Source organism: Henckelia pumila, chromosome 4 (genome assembly GCF_033568475.1).
Source record: "Henckelia pumila isolate YLH828 chromosome 4, ASM3356847v2, whole genome shotgun sequence".
Taxonomy (NCBI): Eukaryota; Viridiplantae; Streptophyta; class Magnoliopsida; order Lamiales; family Gesneriaceae; genus Henckelia; species Henckelia pumila.
The window spans coordinates 8,920,118-8,936,072 of record NC_133123.1 but is presented as its reverse complement, the minus strand read 5'-3'; the positions used below and the strand labels follow the sequence as shown (position 1 = coordinate 8,936,072).

General features: G+C 37.4%; 2 protein-coding genes across 4 annotated transcripts; one reads left to right on the top strand and one right to left on the bottom strand.

Moving 5' to 3' along the window:
• Positions 1 to 1,094: 1,094 nt before the first annotated feature.
• LOC140867334 (uncharacterized) lies at positions 1,095 to 3,307 on the bottom strand. Of its 2 annotated transcripts, XM_073272411.1 has the most exons (5): positions 3,279 to 3,307; positions 3,044 to 3,123; positions 1,849 to 2,862; positions 1,545 to 1,715; positions 1,095 to 1,336 (listed from the first exon to the last, which is right to left on the bottom strand). In XM_073272411.1, the coding sequence occupies exons 2-5, from the start codon at positions 3,086 to 3,088 to the stop codon at positions 1,235 to 1,237; spliced, it is 1,332 nt and encodes a 443-aa protein (XP_073128512.1). In that variant the 5' UTR covers positions 3,089 to 3,123; positions 3,279 to 3,307; the 3' UTR covers positions 1,095 to 1,234. The 2 variants fall into 2 exon arrangements, with proteins under 2 accessions (XP_073128512.1, XP_073128510.1); XM_073272409.1 differs by lacking the exons at positions 3,044 to 3,123; positions 3,279 to 3,307 and having other exon boundaries at positions 1,849 to 2,984.
• A 6,875-nt stretch (positions 3,308 to 10,182) lies between these two features.
• On the top strand, positions 10,183 to 15,781 carry LOC140864327 (F-box protein SKIP16). 2 transcript variants are annotated; one of them, XM_073268444.1, is made up of 5 exons: positions 10,183 to 10,466; positions 10,946 to 11,671; positions 13,224 to 13,442; positions 14,314 to 14,420; positions 15,504 to 15,775. In XM_073268444.1, the coding sequence occupies exons 1-5, from the start codon at positions 10,263 to 10,265 to the stop codon at positions 15,580 to 15,582; spliced, it is 1,335 nt and encodes a 444-aa protein (XP_073124545.1). In that variant the 5' UTR covers positions 10,183 to 10,262; the 3' UTR covers positions 15,583 to 15,775. The 2 variants fall into 2 exon arrangements, with proteins under 2 accessions (XP_073124545.1, XP_073124546.1); XM_073268445.1 differs by lacking the exon at positions 13,224 to 13,442 and having other exon boundaries at positions 15,504 to 15,781.
• Positions 15,782 to 15,955: the final 174 nt, after the last annotated feature.

Sequence of the window (15,955 nt, the reverse complement as noted above, 5' to 3'; positions counted from 1 at the left end):
TCTCGAGTTTTCCCTTTTGAAATCACGTACTTGCATCTACACTTGTTCTAGCATGAGGAACTTGTGTTTTGTTTGATTGTTTTGGCTTATGTTTTATGTTTCTGTTATGCATTCATCTTGAGCCAATCTTGTTTTCAGCGGGCAGAACCGCCCTTTTTGTTTAGACGTTTGGGAACTATGATTGAGTGGCCCAGGTCGTAGTCGTTTCGTCTGGTGCTAGCATACTCATTATAGTTGCTCAAAGTCTAGAGGAGTGAGATACGTGGCACCACCTCGATTGGGAGAGTCGGTGAGTTGTTACGTGATCTTACCCTCGGGATCCCAAAGGCACAGCTGCAATCCCTCGTTATCAGATTTAATATCCCTGTTTAAAGACATGCATTCATTACGATGTTACTGATTTCGTTATTGTATTGAAAGCATGTTTGTTACTTGTATTACTTGTTATGTTGCTTTTACTGGGAATGTCGTTCTCACCGGTTATCCGGCTGTTGCTTTGTTTTGTATGTGTACTTGGCAACAGGTGGGGCAGGAACAAGTCAGAAGAGGCATGGTTAGCTTCGAGGGCAAGTAGTAGAAGTGAGACTCGGTTTAGAAGTCGAATTAGCATGTTTATCTAGTTTAAGATTGGAGCATGTTAGAACTCGAACTTTATATGTTTTGTATTCGAACTCGATTTGTATTTTGGATTTTGAAACTTAGAATTGATGCATGTTCTGCTCTTTCTTGTAATTGAATACTTCGTTGTTGAAAAGTGTTAGTTGGATCATGTCGGAGCCTTTCCGGGTGTTGGATTGCACTTTTGGAGCCTTATTTTGAGCTAAAACAGCAGGCCATGCGCGCCCGCGCCTGGTGAGGAGCGCCCGCGCGTTCTGTTCCCTTTCTCGGAGGCCCGGGCAGGTCTGTATGCGCGCCCGCGCCTCACCCTGTGTAAAAAAAAAAAAAAAAAAAAAAAAAAAAACTTTTCTTTTAATCTTAGATCTTGTATGCGTAATTATTGTTTATTCTGAGATTAGATGATTAGAATCGAGGTCTCACATTAACAAACTGCATACACCGTTTATTTCACGTCTCAATATAATCACTGCCTCTAATTAAGAAGATTAGCTCTAAAGATTTTTACAATGCCAGACTCAATTATATGGTATGTACGTACACAAAAATCACACTGAAATAAAATGGCCCGGTTGATTTGAAGTTTCTGCAAAAATTGCTGATCGAAAGTATAGCTTGATCAAATCCAAGATTGGATAGGATACCATTTGAAGGAGTTTACTCCGCTTATATGCGCAAGGATATCCGAGGAGTCAATGTCATCTTCTTCTCTTACAGCAACCTACGAATCCAAATAGTACTAGAACAGTAAATTCATCTAGAATGTACGTAGCCATTATCATTATAACAATTCTGATCATATATATGATGAGTATGATCATGATTTACTTGTTCTTTTGAAATTGCTGGGAAATATTTTATCTACTAATGATCTAACACGAGGCGAAAGGAAAAAAAAAGGTTGATGTGGAACGCCTATATGCGCATACCTTGCGTTGTTGATCAGCTGGGATTTGAGTTGAAAACAAGCTAAACTCGTCGTCTTTATCATCTTCATGGTTGCTACCGCCGCTTCTCCCAAGATCTCCTAATTCATCGTTCTTCGCGAATCGTCCTCTAACGCGTGGCCTGCTGTCCGCAAGTGTTTTGCGGCAAGCATACTGCATTTTCAGATTTAATCTTTAGTTTTCGAGAGTTGGCGAATAAATATTGTTTGTTTGTTTGTTTTTAGAATGCGATATTTGCATATTTGATGAATATATATAGATATGGAAGAGAGAGATAAAGGGTGACCTTGATTTTCTTGCTAAAGTTCCTTTCATTCCTTTTCTTCATGTATCTATGAATTTTCCTTTTCCTTTCTTCGACAGAGAGCTTTCCCACCTTGAAGTTGGGATCTTCCAAACTCGAAATCTCTGATGTCAGGGGAGTTGTATTTGGACCTCCATGTACGTCCAGATGTTGGCTCTCATAGGTGTAGTTGAAAACTCTTGGCATGGAGTCAGGCATGAAAATTCCGCCATTTTCTCCTTGGAATTCCAGTTCCTGATGTGAAAGATCCGTGCCCATGAGCGAACCGCCCCCCGCGAAAATCCCAGAATTTTCTGCAGAAAATGTTGCATTTATGCCACTTGAATGCAGATACTGTCCCATCATGGGATCAAGAAGTGCGCAACCAGGTAATGAGGATCTTAATGAAAGGTAAGATGGCACAGAAGGCATGCCGTACTCCCCGTCATAAGCTGTCGGAAGCCATGGTGCCATCATGGGAACCACCCCTGGTGGCGGCACCACCGCCTGCTGCCTTTCGGATACGCACTGTTGAGCCGCCGTGTGCGGTGATCCATCCATCATATCTAATGAAAACTGGTGGCCTATCGAAGAAATGTTGAATTGTTCTTGATTGCTCATGTGTTGAGAATAAGGGTATACTGCAGGAAAAGATGGAGAAAGGGTGGTGAAGTCTATTGAATCTGATATGTCGTTCTCTATCTGATCGTCAGTCGAGCCGAAGATTATGGACAGGCAGTCGTCTCTGGCGGTGGTGATGGTTGGCGTCGAGGGGCCGGTGGAAGGCGTGGTGGCCGTGGCAGCAGAGGCGACGGCGGTTTTCATGTCAATATGCATGATGGTATTGTATGTGTTCATATCCGAGTTATTAAACGAATGATTCGCGGGATATGATGATTGCTCTTCGTAACAACAGTTAGAAGTCGATGCAACTTCGGAATCCTGCACTGTTTCTGGAAATAAATCAGACTCGCAAAACTCTAAAAGTTGAGCTCCAAAGGGGCTTGTAATTTCTTCCTGCAAAGGGAAAAGTGAGAAAAATTTTGAACAATTACAAAGATTTAGGTAAAAACACGTAATGAGGGTCGAGTATTTAAATAACAGCAAAAGGAAAAGCATGCATATTCTGATCAGATACGATTCAGAAGAGACATAAGTTGAAAATGAAGGACAAAATAATGAAATCGATATCGATTACAATTGGGAGCTGCTCTTCTTGAGGTTGAACCATGTTGTGTAACATCGTTCTTGATCTTTTGTCGATTTAAAATATGTTTTCTGGAACAAAACAAACAAACAAAAAAGTTCAATATCAGCCGATCAATCTATTCTATCCAAACTCTCCTAGAAAGAATTCGTGATTGGAACTATGAATCGAAAACACAGTTAGATAATACAGATGAAACAAGAATCAAAAGGGAAAAGAAACTTACTAAATTAAGCATGGGATGTACGATAAAATCCTTGGTTGTTAGAGCAGTACGAAGAAATGGAGACATGAAACATTTGGTTTATATAGTGTGGAGCAATGTCCGTACGTTGGAGTCAAGCCGAGGTGGTCGGGTTACCACACATTTTACCGCTGTTTTTCGGATGAGCTGGCACTAAGGTGGGACCAGTTTGATGACCTGGCAGTGGATGAATTAATAACCTTGGTAAATTTCAGCAAATTTTTTTTAATTTTATTTTTATAAAAGGTTTAATCTGCATTGTTGTAACTAGGGCTGACGTACCATATCAAAATACCGGAATTTTGGCATATCGTACCGAAATTTTTTCAAGATACATACATTTTTTCGGTATAACAAATTTTTTTTCGGTATCTATACGATATCAATATGGATTTTTTTCATACTGTAGAAAATAGTGTTGACTAAGGCATTAGTTGCAATCATCGGGTCAAAGGCAGTCAAGATGATCCAACGGCTTAGACTTACTTAGTCAGCTAAGGTGGTTAGTTGGTTAGTAGAGTTAGTTTAAGTAGTCTTGATCTTGAATTAACAACACGGATATAAATAGCAAGATTAATCTCGAGAGATCACACAGAAGACTTAGATCTGAAATCAACGTGCTCTAAATCCTTCAAAGAACATTGAGAGGCTTGCGGCTGTGAGCAAGATCGAAGATCGAAGATAGAAGTGCTACCTGTATTGGAGCTGAAACTTCTGAGAATCTGTTCTTATTGTTCTTGAGTATAGAAGCCATTATACTTCTGGTTAGTTTGTGGTTATACGTATCGCGAGGGTTGTATAGAACACATCTTGATTGGTTGATTATTAGTGAATTCTTTTGGGTGTTTCCCAGGTCCTTGGATGTAGGATTGATATCAATCCGAACTAAGTAAATCGTTGTGCGTTTATTATTAGTTTGGCATTTGTTCTTATTTCTAGAATTGCTTGTTGATTGATTGCATGAAGTATGCTGTTAACGTGAATGAGATTTATTGATTTCTTGTGCTTGGAATTACAACAAGTGGTATCAGAGCCTCAAGATTAAGATCTTGGGGCCTAAGGATCCGACCTGGTGTTCTAATCTATCTCGGCTAAAAAAAAATTCCATCAAGAACTTCAATTCTCTTGAGTGAACAAATCAAAGAATGTCTACGAGCAAGGGATACTCTTTAGCTATGCCCACATCAAGGTTTGAGGTGGAAAAGTTTGATGGAAAGAACGACTTCAATCTTTGGAGGGAAAAGATGATAGCACACCTGGAAAACTTAGGATTAGATGAAGCACTGATAGGAGAATTAAAGATTCCAGACACAACCGAAAACAAGCTTGAAATATTGAAGAAGACTAGGAACACTATATTTCTCAGCCTAAGTGACCAAATTCTCAGAAAAGTAGTAAGGGAAAAAACGGCAGCTGATATGTGGCTCAAACTGGAGCAACTCTACATGACAAAAACACTGACCAACACGATATATCTAAAACAGAGATTCTATAGTTACAAGATGAATGAAAACAGGTCTATTGATGAGAACATTGATAAGTTCACAAAGCTGTTGTCAAACCTGGAAAACATGGATGTAAAAATAGATGAGGAGGACCAAGCTATTTTTTTACTCAACTCACTGCCAAAGGACTATGACCAATTAAGAGATACTCTAAAGTATGGAAAGGAAACTCTTACTCTTGAAGAAGTCACTGGTGCAGCTTATTCCAAAGAACTTGATCTAAAGGCAAATGGAAGGCATCTAAGGCCTACTGGAGAAGGACTAAATGTAAGAGGTAGATCACAAGAAAGGAAGGGATCTGCCAACAAATGGAGATCCAAGTCAAGGTCCAAATCAAGGCCAAGAAGAACATGCTGGTCCTGTAAAAAGGAAGGTCATATTAGAAGGTTCTGCCCTTTGAGGAAAATGAATCAAGGACATGAAGACACACCAAATCCAGAAACAGCAAATGTACTTCAAGGATATGAAGAAGCTGAAGTGTTAACTGTTTCCACTGATGATCCAAAGGATGAATGGATCCTAGACTCGGGATGTACATACCACATGTCTCCTAGAAGAGACTAGTTCCATGACTTTCAAGAAACATACACAGGGTATGTGCTGCTGGGGAACAATCAGCCTTGCAAAATTAATGGTAGTGGATCAGTTAAACTAAAAATATGGGATGACTCTATTAAAATCCTGACTGATGTGAGGTACATCCCTGAGTTGAAAATGAACCTAATATCTTTAGGTACCTTAGACCAAAAAGGTATGAGCTATAAGGCACAAGGTGACACACTCAAAGTGGTAAAGGGTTCTCTTGTTATTATGAAAGATACCTTAAAACATGGTCTCTATGTGCTTCAAGGAAATACCTTATCATCCGAGGTAAATGTGATCACATCTGACCAAGATCATACACTATTGTGGCATCAGAGACTTGGTCATATGAGTCTACAGGGACTGCAAGAGCTCAGTAAACAGGGCTTCCTAAATCAGAAGGAAATTAAGAATCTGGAATTATGTGAGAGCTGTGTGCTTGGGAAAGCTCATAGGCTAAAGTTTAAAACAGCCACTCACAACACAAAATCATCACTGGATTATTGATGATTTTTCCAGAAAAGTATGGATCTATTTTTTGAAGTCTAAAAACCAAGCTTTTAGTAAGTTTGTAGATTGGAAAACCTTACTAGAAAATCAATCATCAAAGAAAATTAAAACTTTAAGGACAGACAATGGCCTAGAGTTTTGCAATCATGAGTTTGATGATTACTGTTCAAAACATGACATTGCTAGACATAGGACGTGTACTTACACTCCACAGCAAAATGGAGTTGCTGAACGCATGAATAGGACAATAATGAACAAAGTAAGGTGCATGCTAAGTGAGAGTGGACTGCCTCAAAAGTTATGGGCAGAAGCAGCATCTACAGCCTGTCATCTAATAAACTTGTCACCCTCTTCTGCTATTGAGTTTATGGTACCTGATCATAAATGGTCTAACATTAAACCTAGCTACAAACATTTAAGGACTTTTGGTTGTGTTGTTATATTCATACAAGTCAGTGAAAGTTAAGTCCTAGAGCTAAGAAAGGCATCTTCTTAGGATACCCTACTGGTGTAAAAGGGTATAGGATATGGCTTTTAGATGACCAAAAATGCATTATCAGCAGAGATGTAGTGTTTAATGAGTCGGTCTTTTATGCTAATAAATCTGTTCCAGCAGCAGCCAGCTCTAAACAAGCTAAGCAGCCTTTTCAGGAGGAAGATCAGTGTCAAACATCCAACAATGGACAGTATAAGGATGAAGGTGGAGCAGATCAATTTCCACCCAAAGACTCTTATGATATTTGTCAAAATGAACTGCAAAAGTCTATTGGTAAAGGTGAACAAGGTGTTGATACTGAATGTGAAACCAATCTGAAAGATTATAAATTAGCAAGGGACAAAATCAGAAGAGAAATCAGGCTGCCCTCTAGATTTGCATCATCTGAGTTCACTGCATTTGCTCTTAATATGGCTGAATTAGTGGATTTGCAAGAGCCAACAACTTATGAAGAAGCAATGAAAAGTAAAGACAGTGCTTTGTGGCAGATTGCTATGCAAGAGGAGTATAAATCCTTGATTAAGAACAACACATGGACATTGGTCCTTAAACCAGAAAACAAAAGATTTATTGGATGCAAATGGATGTATAAGAGAAAACCTGAAATCCCAGGGGTTGAGAAACCTAGGTACAAGGCTAGATTATTTGCGAAAGATTTTTCTCAAGTGGAAGGCATAGACTATCATGAGATATTTTCTCCTGTAGTAAAGCACACTTCAATCAGAATTCTACTTGCCATCACTGCTACGCAAGATCTTGAACTTGAACAACTAGATGTTCTGATGGCACAACCAAGAGGGTTTGAAGCTAATCTCAAAGCTGAACAAGTTTGCTTGCTGAAGAAGTCTCTTTATGGGCTTAAACAATATCCAAGACAATGGTATAAGCGTTTTGATGATTTTATGCTTCAGCAAAACTATGAAAGGTCCAAGTTTGACAGTTGTGTTTATTTCAAAAGGTTACATGATCAGTATCTTATCTATTTGTTGATATATGTTGATGACATGCTTATAGCATGCAAAGATTTAAAAGAAATCCAGAAGCTAAAGCATCAACTTAATCAAGTATTTGAAATGAAAGATCTGGGCCCAGCGAAGCAGATTTTGGTAGTTGAAATTCAAAGAGAGAGACAGACCAGGACTTTGAGTTTATCTCAGGAACATTATATAAACAAGGTACTAGAATTATATAATATGGCAGATGCAAGATCAGTAAGCACTCCTATTGGTGCTCATTTTAAGCTACAGGCTGTGAAGAAAGATCAAGAGGAACTAGAAAGCTTGCATATGAGGGATGTGCCATATTCTAATGCGGTAGGAAGTATAATGTATATGATGGTTTCAACTCGGCCAGATATAACATATGGTTTGGGTCTTGTAAGTAGGTTCATGAGTAAGCCTAGTAGGGAGCATTGGAAGGCAGTTCAGTGGTTGTTGAGGTATTTAAAGGGAACAAAACAGCTGAAGCTTCATTATTCAAAGCCTGCTGCCTTAAACACTTATGAAGTCACTGGTTAGTGTGACTCTGATTATGCAGCACATTTGGATAAACGAAGGTCAATTTCAGGGTATGTGTTTGCTTTTGGAGGAAACATAGTGAGCTGGAAGTCTAATTTACAGAATGTGGTTGCCTTATCTACTACAGAGGCAGAATATATAAGCCTAACAGAAGCTGTAAAAGAAGGAATTTGGATTTCAGGATTTGTGACAGAAATGGGATTTGAGCAGAGCAGTATTTCTATATTTTGTGATTCACAAAGTGCGATACATCTATCGAAGAATTATGTATTTCACGAACGAACAAAACATATAGATGTAAGGTTACATTTTGTGAGGGACATTGTATCAAAAGGATTGGCTAAAATTATGAAGATTGACACACAGGTTAATCCAGGTGACATTTTGACAAAGGTTGTACCGGTTAACAAGCTCGATCATGCATTAAGCTTGTTGAAGCTGATGGAGTAATCTAAGTTAGATTAAAGTGGGAACTCATTGGATTCACTTGATAGCAATCGAATAAGTCAAAGGTGGAGATTTGTAGAAAATAGTGTTAACTAAGGCATTAGTTGCAATCATCGGGTCAAAGGCAGTCAAGATGATCCAACGGCTTAGACTTACTTAGTCAGCTAAGGTGGTTAGTTGGTTAGTAGAGTTAGTTTAAGTAGTCTTGATCTTGAATTAACAACACGAATATAAATAGCAAGATTAATCTCCAGAGATCACACAAAAGACTTAGATCTGAAATCAACGTGCTCTAAATCCTTCAAAGAACATTGAGAGGCTTGCGGTTGTGAGCAAGATCGAAGATCGAAGATAGAAGTGCTACCTGTCTTGGAGCTGGAACTTCTGAGAATCTGTTCTTATTGTTCTTGATTATAGAAGCCATTATACTTCTGGTTAGTTTGTGGTTATACGTATCGCGAGGGTTGTATAGAACACATCTTGATTGGTTGATTATTAGTGAATTTTTTTGGGTGTTTTTCAGATCCTTGGATGTAGGATTGATATCAATCCGAACCAAGTAAATCGTTGTGCGTTTATTATTAGTTTGGCATTTGTTTTTATTTCTGGAATTGCTTGTTGATTGATTGCATGAAGTATGTTGTGGCTTGTTAACGTGAATGAGATTTATTGATTTCTTGTGCTTGGAATTACAACAAGTACCAAAGTTTTGAAATTTTATTATCGGTATCGGTATGAATTTTTTTCATACCAATATTTGTAGCAAGGTATATCGAAAAACCAACCCCTAGTTGTAACCACATAATCCGCAATCCAAAATATAAAAAATTATTGTAAAAACCATGAATTTTAAAATAACAAGAAACTATCTATCATGTTTGAATAAATATTTTAATTAATTATAATTTTTTGAAGTTTATTTTAATATCATCTCTAAGTACTTTTGATGCAACGTACATTTCTGTACAAAACATAAAACTAATGATGTACTTTCCGAACTGAATCATGAAAAATGCTTTGTTTCTATCAATGTAGTTACACATTTATTTTTAATTTAATAATAATAGTAATAATTAGGGACTTATCTTCATTTTATTAATTCAATTCAATTAATTGACTAATGCTTCACCCGTCTCAAATATATAGACTGTATTTCTTTTTTCAATATTTCTTAAATATACAATTCAACACATATTTTTTTTTTTGACTAATATACTCTTATCAACTAAATCTTGAAAAATATAAGTAATTATTTCAAAAGTAAATTATATAAAAATATAATAAGAATTTTAATCGTAAACTTTGATTCCAATAATTTTTAAAATCTGAAAAACAAACGAACATACATCTCAAAAACAACCATGAACAAATATCAAATTTGGTAATAGAAAATTCAATTTATATGCAGTAGTTTTTTTTTAAAAAAAAAATAAAAATCATATAATCATATTTTAGGGAAAATTGTAAATTTAGTCCCGTATATTTATCACTTTGCGATTTTGGTCCTCTATGTTTTCACATTTCAATTTTAGTCCGCTGTCTTTATTTTTTTGGCAATTCTAGTCCTTCTTCCGATGAGACGCTGACGTGGCACCAATTCAGTGCTGATGTGGAGCTGACGTATAGAGTGTCACGTAAACATTTTCGAATAAAATGGATCGAAATTGCCAAAAATCAGAACATGATGGACTAAAACTGAAATGTAAAAACATAAAAAATCAAAATCGCAAAATGACAAATATACTGGGCTAAATTTACAATTTTACCTTATATTTTATATTCGTTTTTTACGATTTTTCTTCATGCAATGGGAATAGAGAAATGGGCAAACGGGGGACGGGGCCGTCATTTTGAGTGATATTGGCAGTAGAAGAACAAGTGGTGAGAAAAGCTGAGAATTGGTGGATAAATGGGGCTGGAGAAGATGGACGAGCTGGCGATGCACGAAATTCTATCGAAATTGGCTCCCTTGGACGTCGCATCCTTTTCCTGTGTCAGTGGAAGGCTTCGAGTTTGGGCCTCCGACGACTCCCTTTGGGCCCGATTCTGCTCCGATGAGCTCAATCTCTCCTCCCCTCTCGATCCCGATGGCAATCCGACCGCTTCTTTTAAGGTTACATCAATGCTTTGATAAGCGCGAACATATGTGTGTGCTTGCAATTTTTGTTTTTGTTTTGAAATGTAATTGTGAAGGATTGACTTGTAATCATATGCTCAATCACGACATAAAAGTTTTCATTTTTATTTTTTTCTAATTAATTTAGCTGTGTCGTAGTTAGTTTGATCGCTGTTGCTCTTGGTTTTTAGCTCAATTCGATGTAATCGGAAGTGTGAGTCTTTGTAATGGCGATTTATTTCATTCAGAATTTTTTTCTGGTCCACCTAGGGCCGTGAATGAGCACTGCTGAACTAATAAGATGTGATATTTTGGTGGAATTGCACAAAAGTAATTGTAATTTAATGGAATTGATTAAATTAGGCAACTTGCGCTTCTATTGTTACACAAGTTATTTTCACATTGACGATTTAGTCTTAGAGATGCTATTGTGTCTTGAATATTCTGTTGAAGCTCAATCTACCCTTCATTTGTAGGCAGCGTACAGAGCATGGCGAGAAGGATTTGCCATGTATCCATGGTCACTTGTTAAGCGGGCTAAGAGTTGTTGGAGCAAACTTAAAGCATGGTTGGCAGTAAACTTTCCTGAAGTTTTGCCAACTCTACGCAGGGGCGCATCTGAAGATGAAATCAAGCGGTTTGAGAAGTCTTTGAAAATAAAACTTCCCCTTCCCACCAGGGTTCTTTATCGCTTTTGTGATGGCCAAGAACTGCCTGATGAAGATGTGAGTGGTGGCTTACCTTCAAGTTTGTTGGGCATCATCGGTGGTTATTCCGTGTACGATCACCTCGTGAATGTGTTCTTGTTACCCTTGAGCCAAATGGTACTTGAAACAAGAGATTACATGCGTCTGATAGGGTTTAGTGGTAGATCATATAAGTATATTGTAGTGGCAGCTTCTGCTACTTACAGTGAGAAAAGTTTCTTTTTAAACTGTACCAGCGGCCAACTTTTTGTGGGCACTATCAATCTGGTGACAGATGGAGAAATGCTGCCTTGTGTTCCCGATGCATTGATCAATTCAGTGCATGATCCAAAAAGTAGCCAACAGCAGGATGCCATGCTACTATGGCTAGAAGAACATGGACGTCGCTTGCAAGATGGAATAATTGGTGTTCGCCAAGAAAGAAAATTTCGAAGTATAAATCTGTTCCCTGAAAAAGCTCCCATCTGCTCCTCTGCTGTGACTAATGGCGTAAAGGTAGTGGAACATGGTCCTCTGCTGTTAATGTATACAAGACTACCTCCTCTTCCTGTAATATTTTGTTGTCTTGCCTGAACTTGTGTGGTATGTGGATGCAATATGGTAGCTTGCTAGTTGGTTTTGGATTTAAGCATTGCAGCTAACTGTTGAATCTAGAAATTTGATCTTCCATAATTTTTTGTTGGCCAAAAGAACACCCCAAATTCAGATAACGTGGTGGCTAGCATCCAAGGTTCTAAAATTCGCTATGCGCTAGTCGGGCGGTGGCTAGCATCCAAGGTTCTAAAATGCGCTAGGCGCTAGTCGGGCGCCAGACCAGCGCCTAGCCCCTATGCGGGGACTAGGTGCCGTTAGGCGGATTCCACGGTATAACATAATAAATCAGATATTATAATTCCAACATGATAACATCAAATTTAAAATGAGTACAAAATTACATAATTAATAAAATTCCACAAATTTACTGTACTTCTTCTCCATAAATTTCTCTACTTATTATTCTCCATATTTTTCTTCTCTTTTCTTTGGAAAAGACGTCGAAAGAGTTTTCGTGGAAGGGTAATAAAAAATTTCTTTCAGTTTTTTAATGGGCTTATGATTTAAAAGCAAAAAAAAAAAAAAATTTATTTCCGCCTAGGGCTGCCTAGACGCCTAGGCTGGCCGACTAGCACTTTTTCGGTGCGGTTGGCCGGCGCCTAGCGCCTAGGCGGCCGCCTAGGCCAATTTTTAGAACACTGCTAGCATCCAATATATTGCCAAGGGAAATTGGTTTTGTTATTGTGGATGATAAAATGAAGCTCAAATCTTAATCATTTCTAACCCACAAAGCTGCTCAAAGCCTCAAAGGAAGAAATGCTAAGCAGGCAATTTTTCACAATCTATTTTCAGGTTTGGAAAATTTTTTGTATTTGCTGATTTATTTTGCTAATCATGGTCTTGCATGATGATCCGAAATGTTCGAGAGCATAATCATTATATTTTTTAGTATGCTTCCCTGAAATTGCCAATTGGATTTAGTGTAAGTTTCTTGGATGATTTTTTTCTGAGTATCTGCAGACTCTTGGCAATGCATGCAGCATTTCCTCTTTTGTTGCTAGTTGCCATCAATTTTTTGCACATTGATTCTAGTATTGATTCACCTCCGGGTTACTTTCCGAGGAAGGGCTTCGTGCTTCGCTAAGGAAGCGTAGCAGCTTCCTTTCTTCTCAATGATATTCTAGTTAGTCTTAATCCCTCTCTCAAGCGAATGAAGTGAGGCATTCCATTGTCCCATGGTCACGAAGAGCATAAGAATAAGCAAAGGGTATTCTATTCCTTTATTCTCAATGATAATTTTTAGTTAGTCCTTACTCACGTGATCCTTCTATTCTTTTCTATTGTGCTCGTCTACCTGTAGTCTTATCTCAGTACTTCCCCCTTTCACAGCCCTCCAGTCACTCCTAGATTTGCCAGAGGCCTGCTCTGTTATTGTTGCCCTTTTGGAACCAAAATGAGGACGTAGTAGCGTGCACAGAAGAGTACTTTGCAACTTATTTATATTTTGTTCTAGGTCCGTGCTTCGGCTGCATTTGTACCTGAGTACAGTAACCTTCAAGATGAATCAAGGAAGTTTATGTTTGCTTATTCCATCCGCCTATCTCTTTCTCCTGATGGATGCATCATCAATGGAATGACCTTCAGCTCTTGCCAATTGTATTGGAGACACTGGATTATACGCGCTAATGATTTGGTTGTAGCTAATCCCAATGGAGAAGCTGTGATAGGAAAGGTATGTTTTCCCCCAGTGTCATATAGCTTTCTCTCCTACGACTGAGTGTGAATGAACTTATTTTCCTTTCTAGAACATGTATTCTTTATTTTAAATAATTTGACTAAATATATGACAAAAATTTCGAGAAAACAATGCTAATTATTGCCAAAGGAAACTTATTACAAATGACCGGGGGACGGAGAAGCAAATATTAAGAGTAATATAGTAGTTATTATAATGAAGAATGCATATTTTGTGGTGCTTCAATTCAATGTTTTACTTAAATTTTAATTTTAAAATATAAATGGCAAAGTGATTGTTTAGAAATCTTCACTATACGTTCCCCCTGAATATTCTTTTCATAATTGACATGTCGAGATGGTTTTATAAACAGCTTTACTGAACAAATATTGATCCTTATTTGACGGTACACTGCTCACTGTATACTAGACAAACTACATTTTACTTCTGGGGAGTTGCAGAGAGGAGTGAAACACCTTGAAATATTTTAGCTATATAATCAACTCACAAGTATCATGTCAAAGTGAAATCAAAATTTTGATTGATGTGCCGTGAGTAGATATTGAGTCATATAATCAATTAAATAAGTATTATATCAAACTTGGTTGTGGAATCAAAATTATGATTACCATGTTGCCAGTAGCATTGCTGAATTTAATTCCAGCGTGTGAAAACATCTTGTCAATTGTCTTAAAGTGTTAGCAGACAGACCCCTTGATCTTACTACCAATTTATTTATATTTTATATTTTATATCTTATAACCATCAGCAGAGCTTTTAGTCCGCTCGAGTTGTCACCTGTTAATGATATTTCAGTTCATCAACTGGGTCTTCATGTATTTGACTTTGTCTTGACTGCATATTGCAGTATCCACTACTACGTCCTGGTGAGGAAGAGTTTGTCTATGAGAGTTGGACAACTCTGCAAGCCTCTCGGGGATCTATTGAGGGCTCTTTTACTTTTGTTCCTGGAAGGTACGCACTATCTGTAATTTTATTTGTGAGCATCAATTCTTTTTAATAAACTTGATAAATTGATAAATCAAACATCGTTGATCGAGGACAATAAAAATAATTTAACTGGATAGTAGCAGAATATATCATATATGCTTTATTGACTCACTCGACCTTTTTATGCATCAAATTGTATATTTCTTCCTTGCCAATCTCCTAATAGTCCCTGTCTAATTTGGTGCACATCTGATTGCCTACATACTGTCATGTTATGTGATTAAAAGAAGCATCAAAATCTTTTCCTTCTCTTCAAACCATGAAAATAACCACCAAGCAATAGGATATTTTTTGGCCCCTAGCTGGAAGAATGAGAAAAGCTGATTATTTATGCTTTGCTTTCTTCTGGCCTATATCTTGACATAAGCAAAATATGGAAGCTACTAGCATATTTGTACGTGTCCATTTGTAGCAAAGCATTTTTTATTAGTCATAACGAGATTTTTTTTGGACAAAACTAAACCTATGAAACGAATATAGATGATATGTTGATACACCGAATTACTGAAAGGATGTGAGACATATTTCTTTCATTTCAATTTCAATTCTTAAACCATGTGATGCAAAAAGCACCAGTGTCTCTTGCTTTAACTCTTGGAGCATGTTGAAATCTTAAGTTACTATTGTTTTGAAGAAAAAGAAAAGCATATCAAATTATTTTGGCATTAAGTCATACCCCTATGCATCAAGTGACGTGATGATACCTTACACTTGATTTTCAAAGCACTAGCAAGAAGAAAGATCTATGAGTTGGTTGCCCACAAAGTTTGACGGAGTTTTAGATAATGATGATGGATAAGTAAATTATTCTTTATTTGTGTGGCCAAAATGTTTTGTCTATACTTATACCAGATGAATAGTTCACTGCACAGTCGTCCGTTTTCTTGAGTTCCCACATAGTAACACCTTGGGCATGTGTATGCATGTACACATATATACAAATACATACATGCGTTCATGCACACAGCATGCTCGTGCCTACCTTATGTCTCTGCTTGAAATAAGTTGTGTAGGTGTAAATAAACGTTAGCTTCTCTTTCTCTTCAGATTGGCTGATGCAAAAGGTGGACCATTTGCAGTTGAAGTATCTTCATTTCCAGTTCAGCTTCCAGAATATATTTTCTGATAATCCAGGTGTATAAGGTTGATCTATATGAATGCTATCTTATTTATATGCTTGACTTTCACTGGCAATGATACAATAATGACAATTCTCTGTGTATTGATATGTTTGGTCTATATCATTATTTGTACAATGTAATATAAGTAGGGTATATATAAAAGATTGATGCAACCAGGCTTGCCTTTTACAAGTTTTGCATCGGTTAATTTTCTCCGACTAAAATCATGTTGTGTGGATCAAGCATCAGCGGGAATTGAAAACATGAATGTAGCCATCTTGGTATGCCAAACAAGTGAGGACTCAGAGAACAAAAGGTGTTAATAAGTTACAATAATCGATGTTCATATAATTGTAATCATCATCTTCCATCTTATGT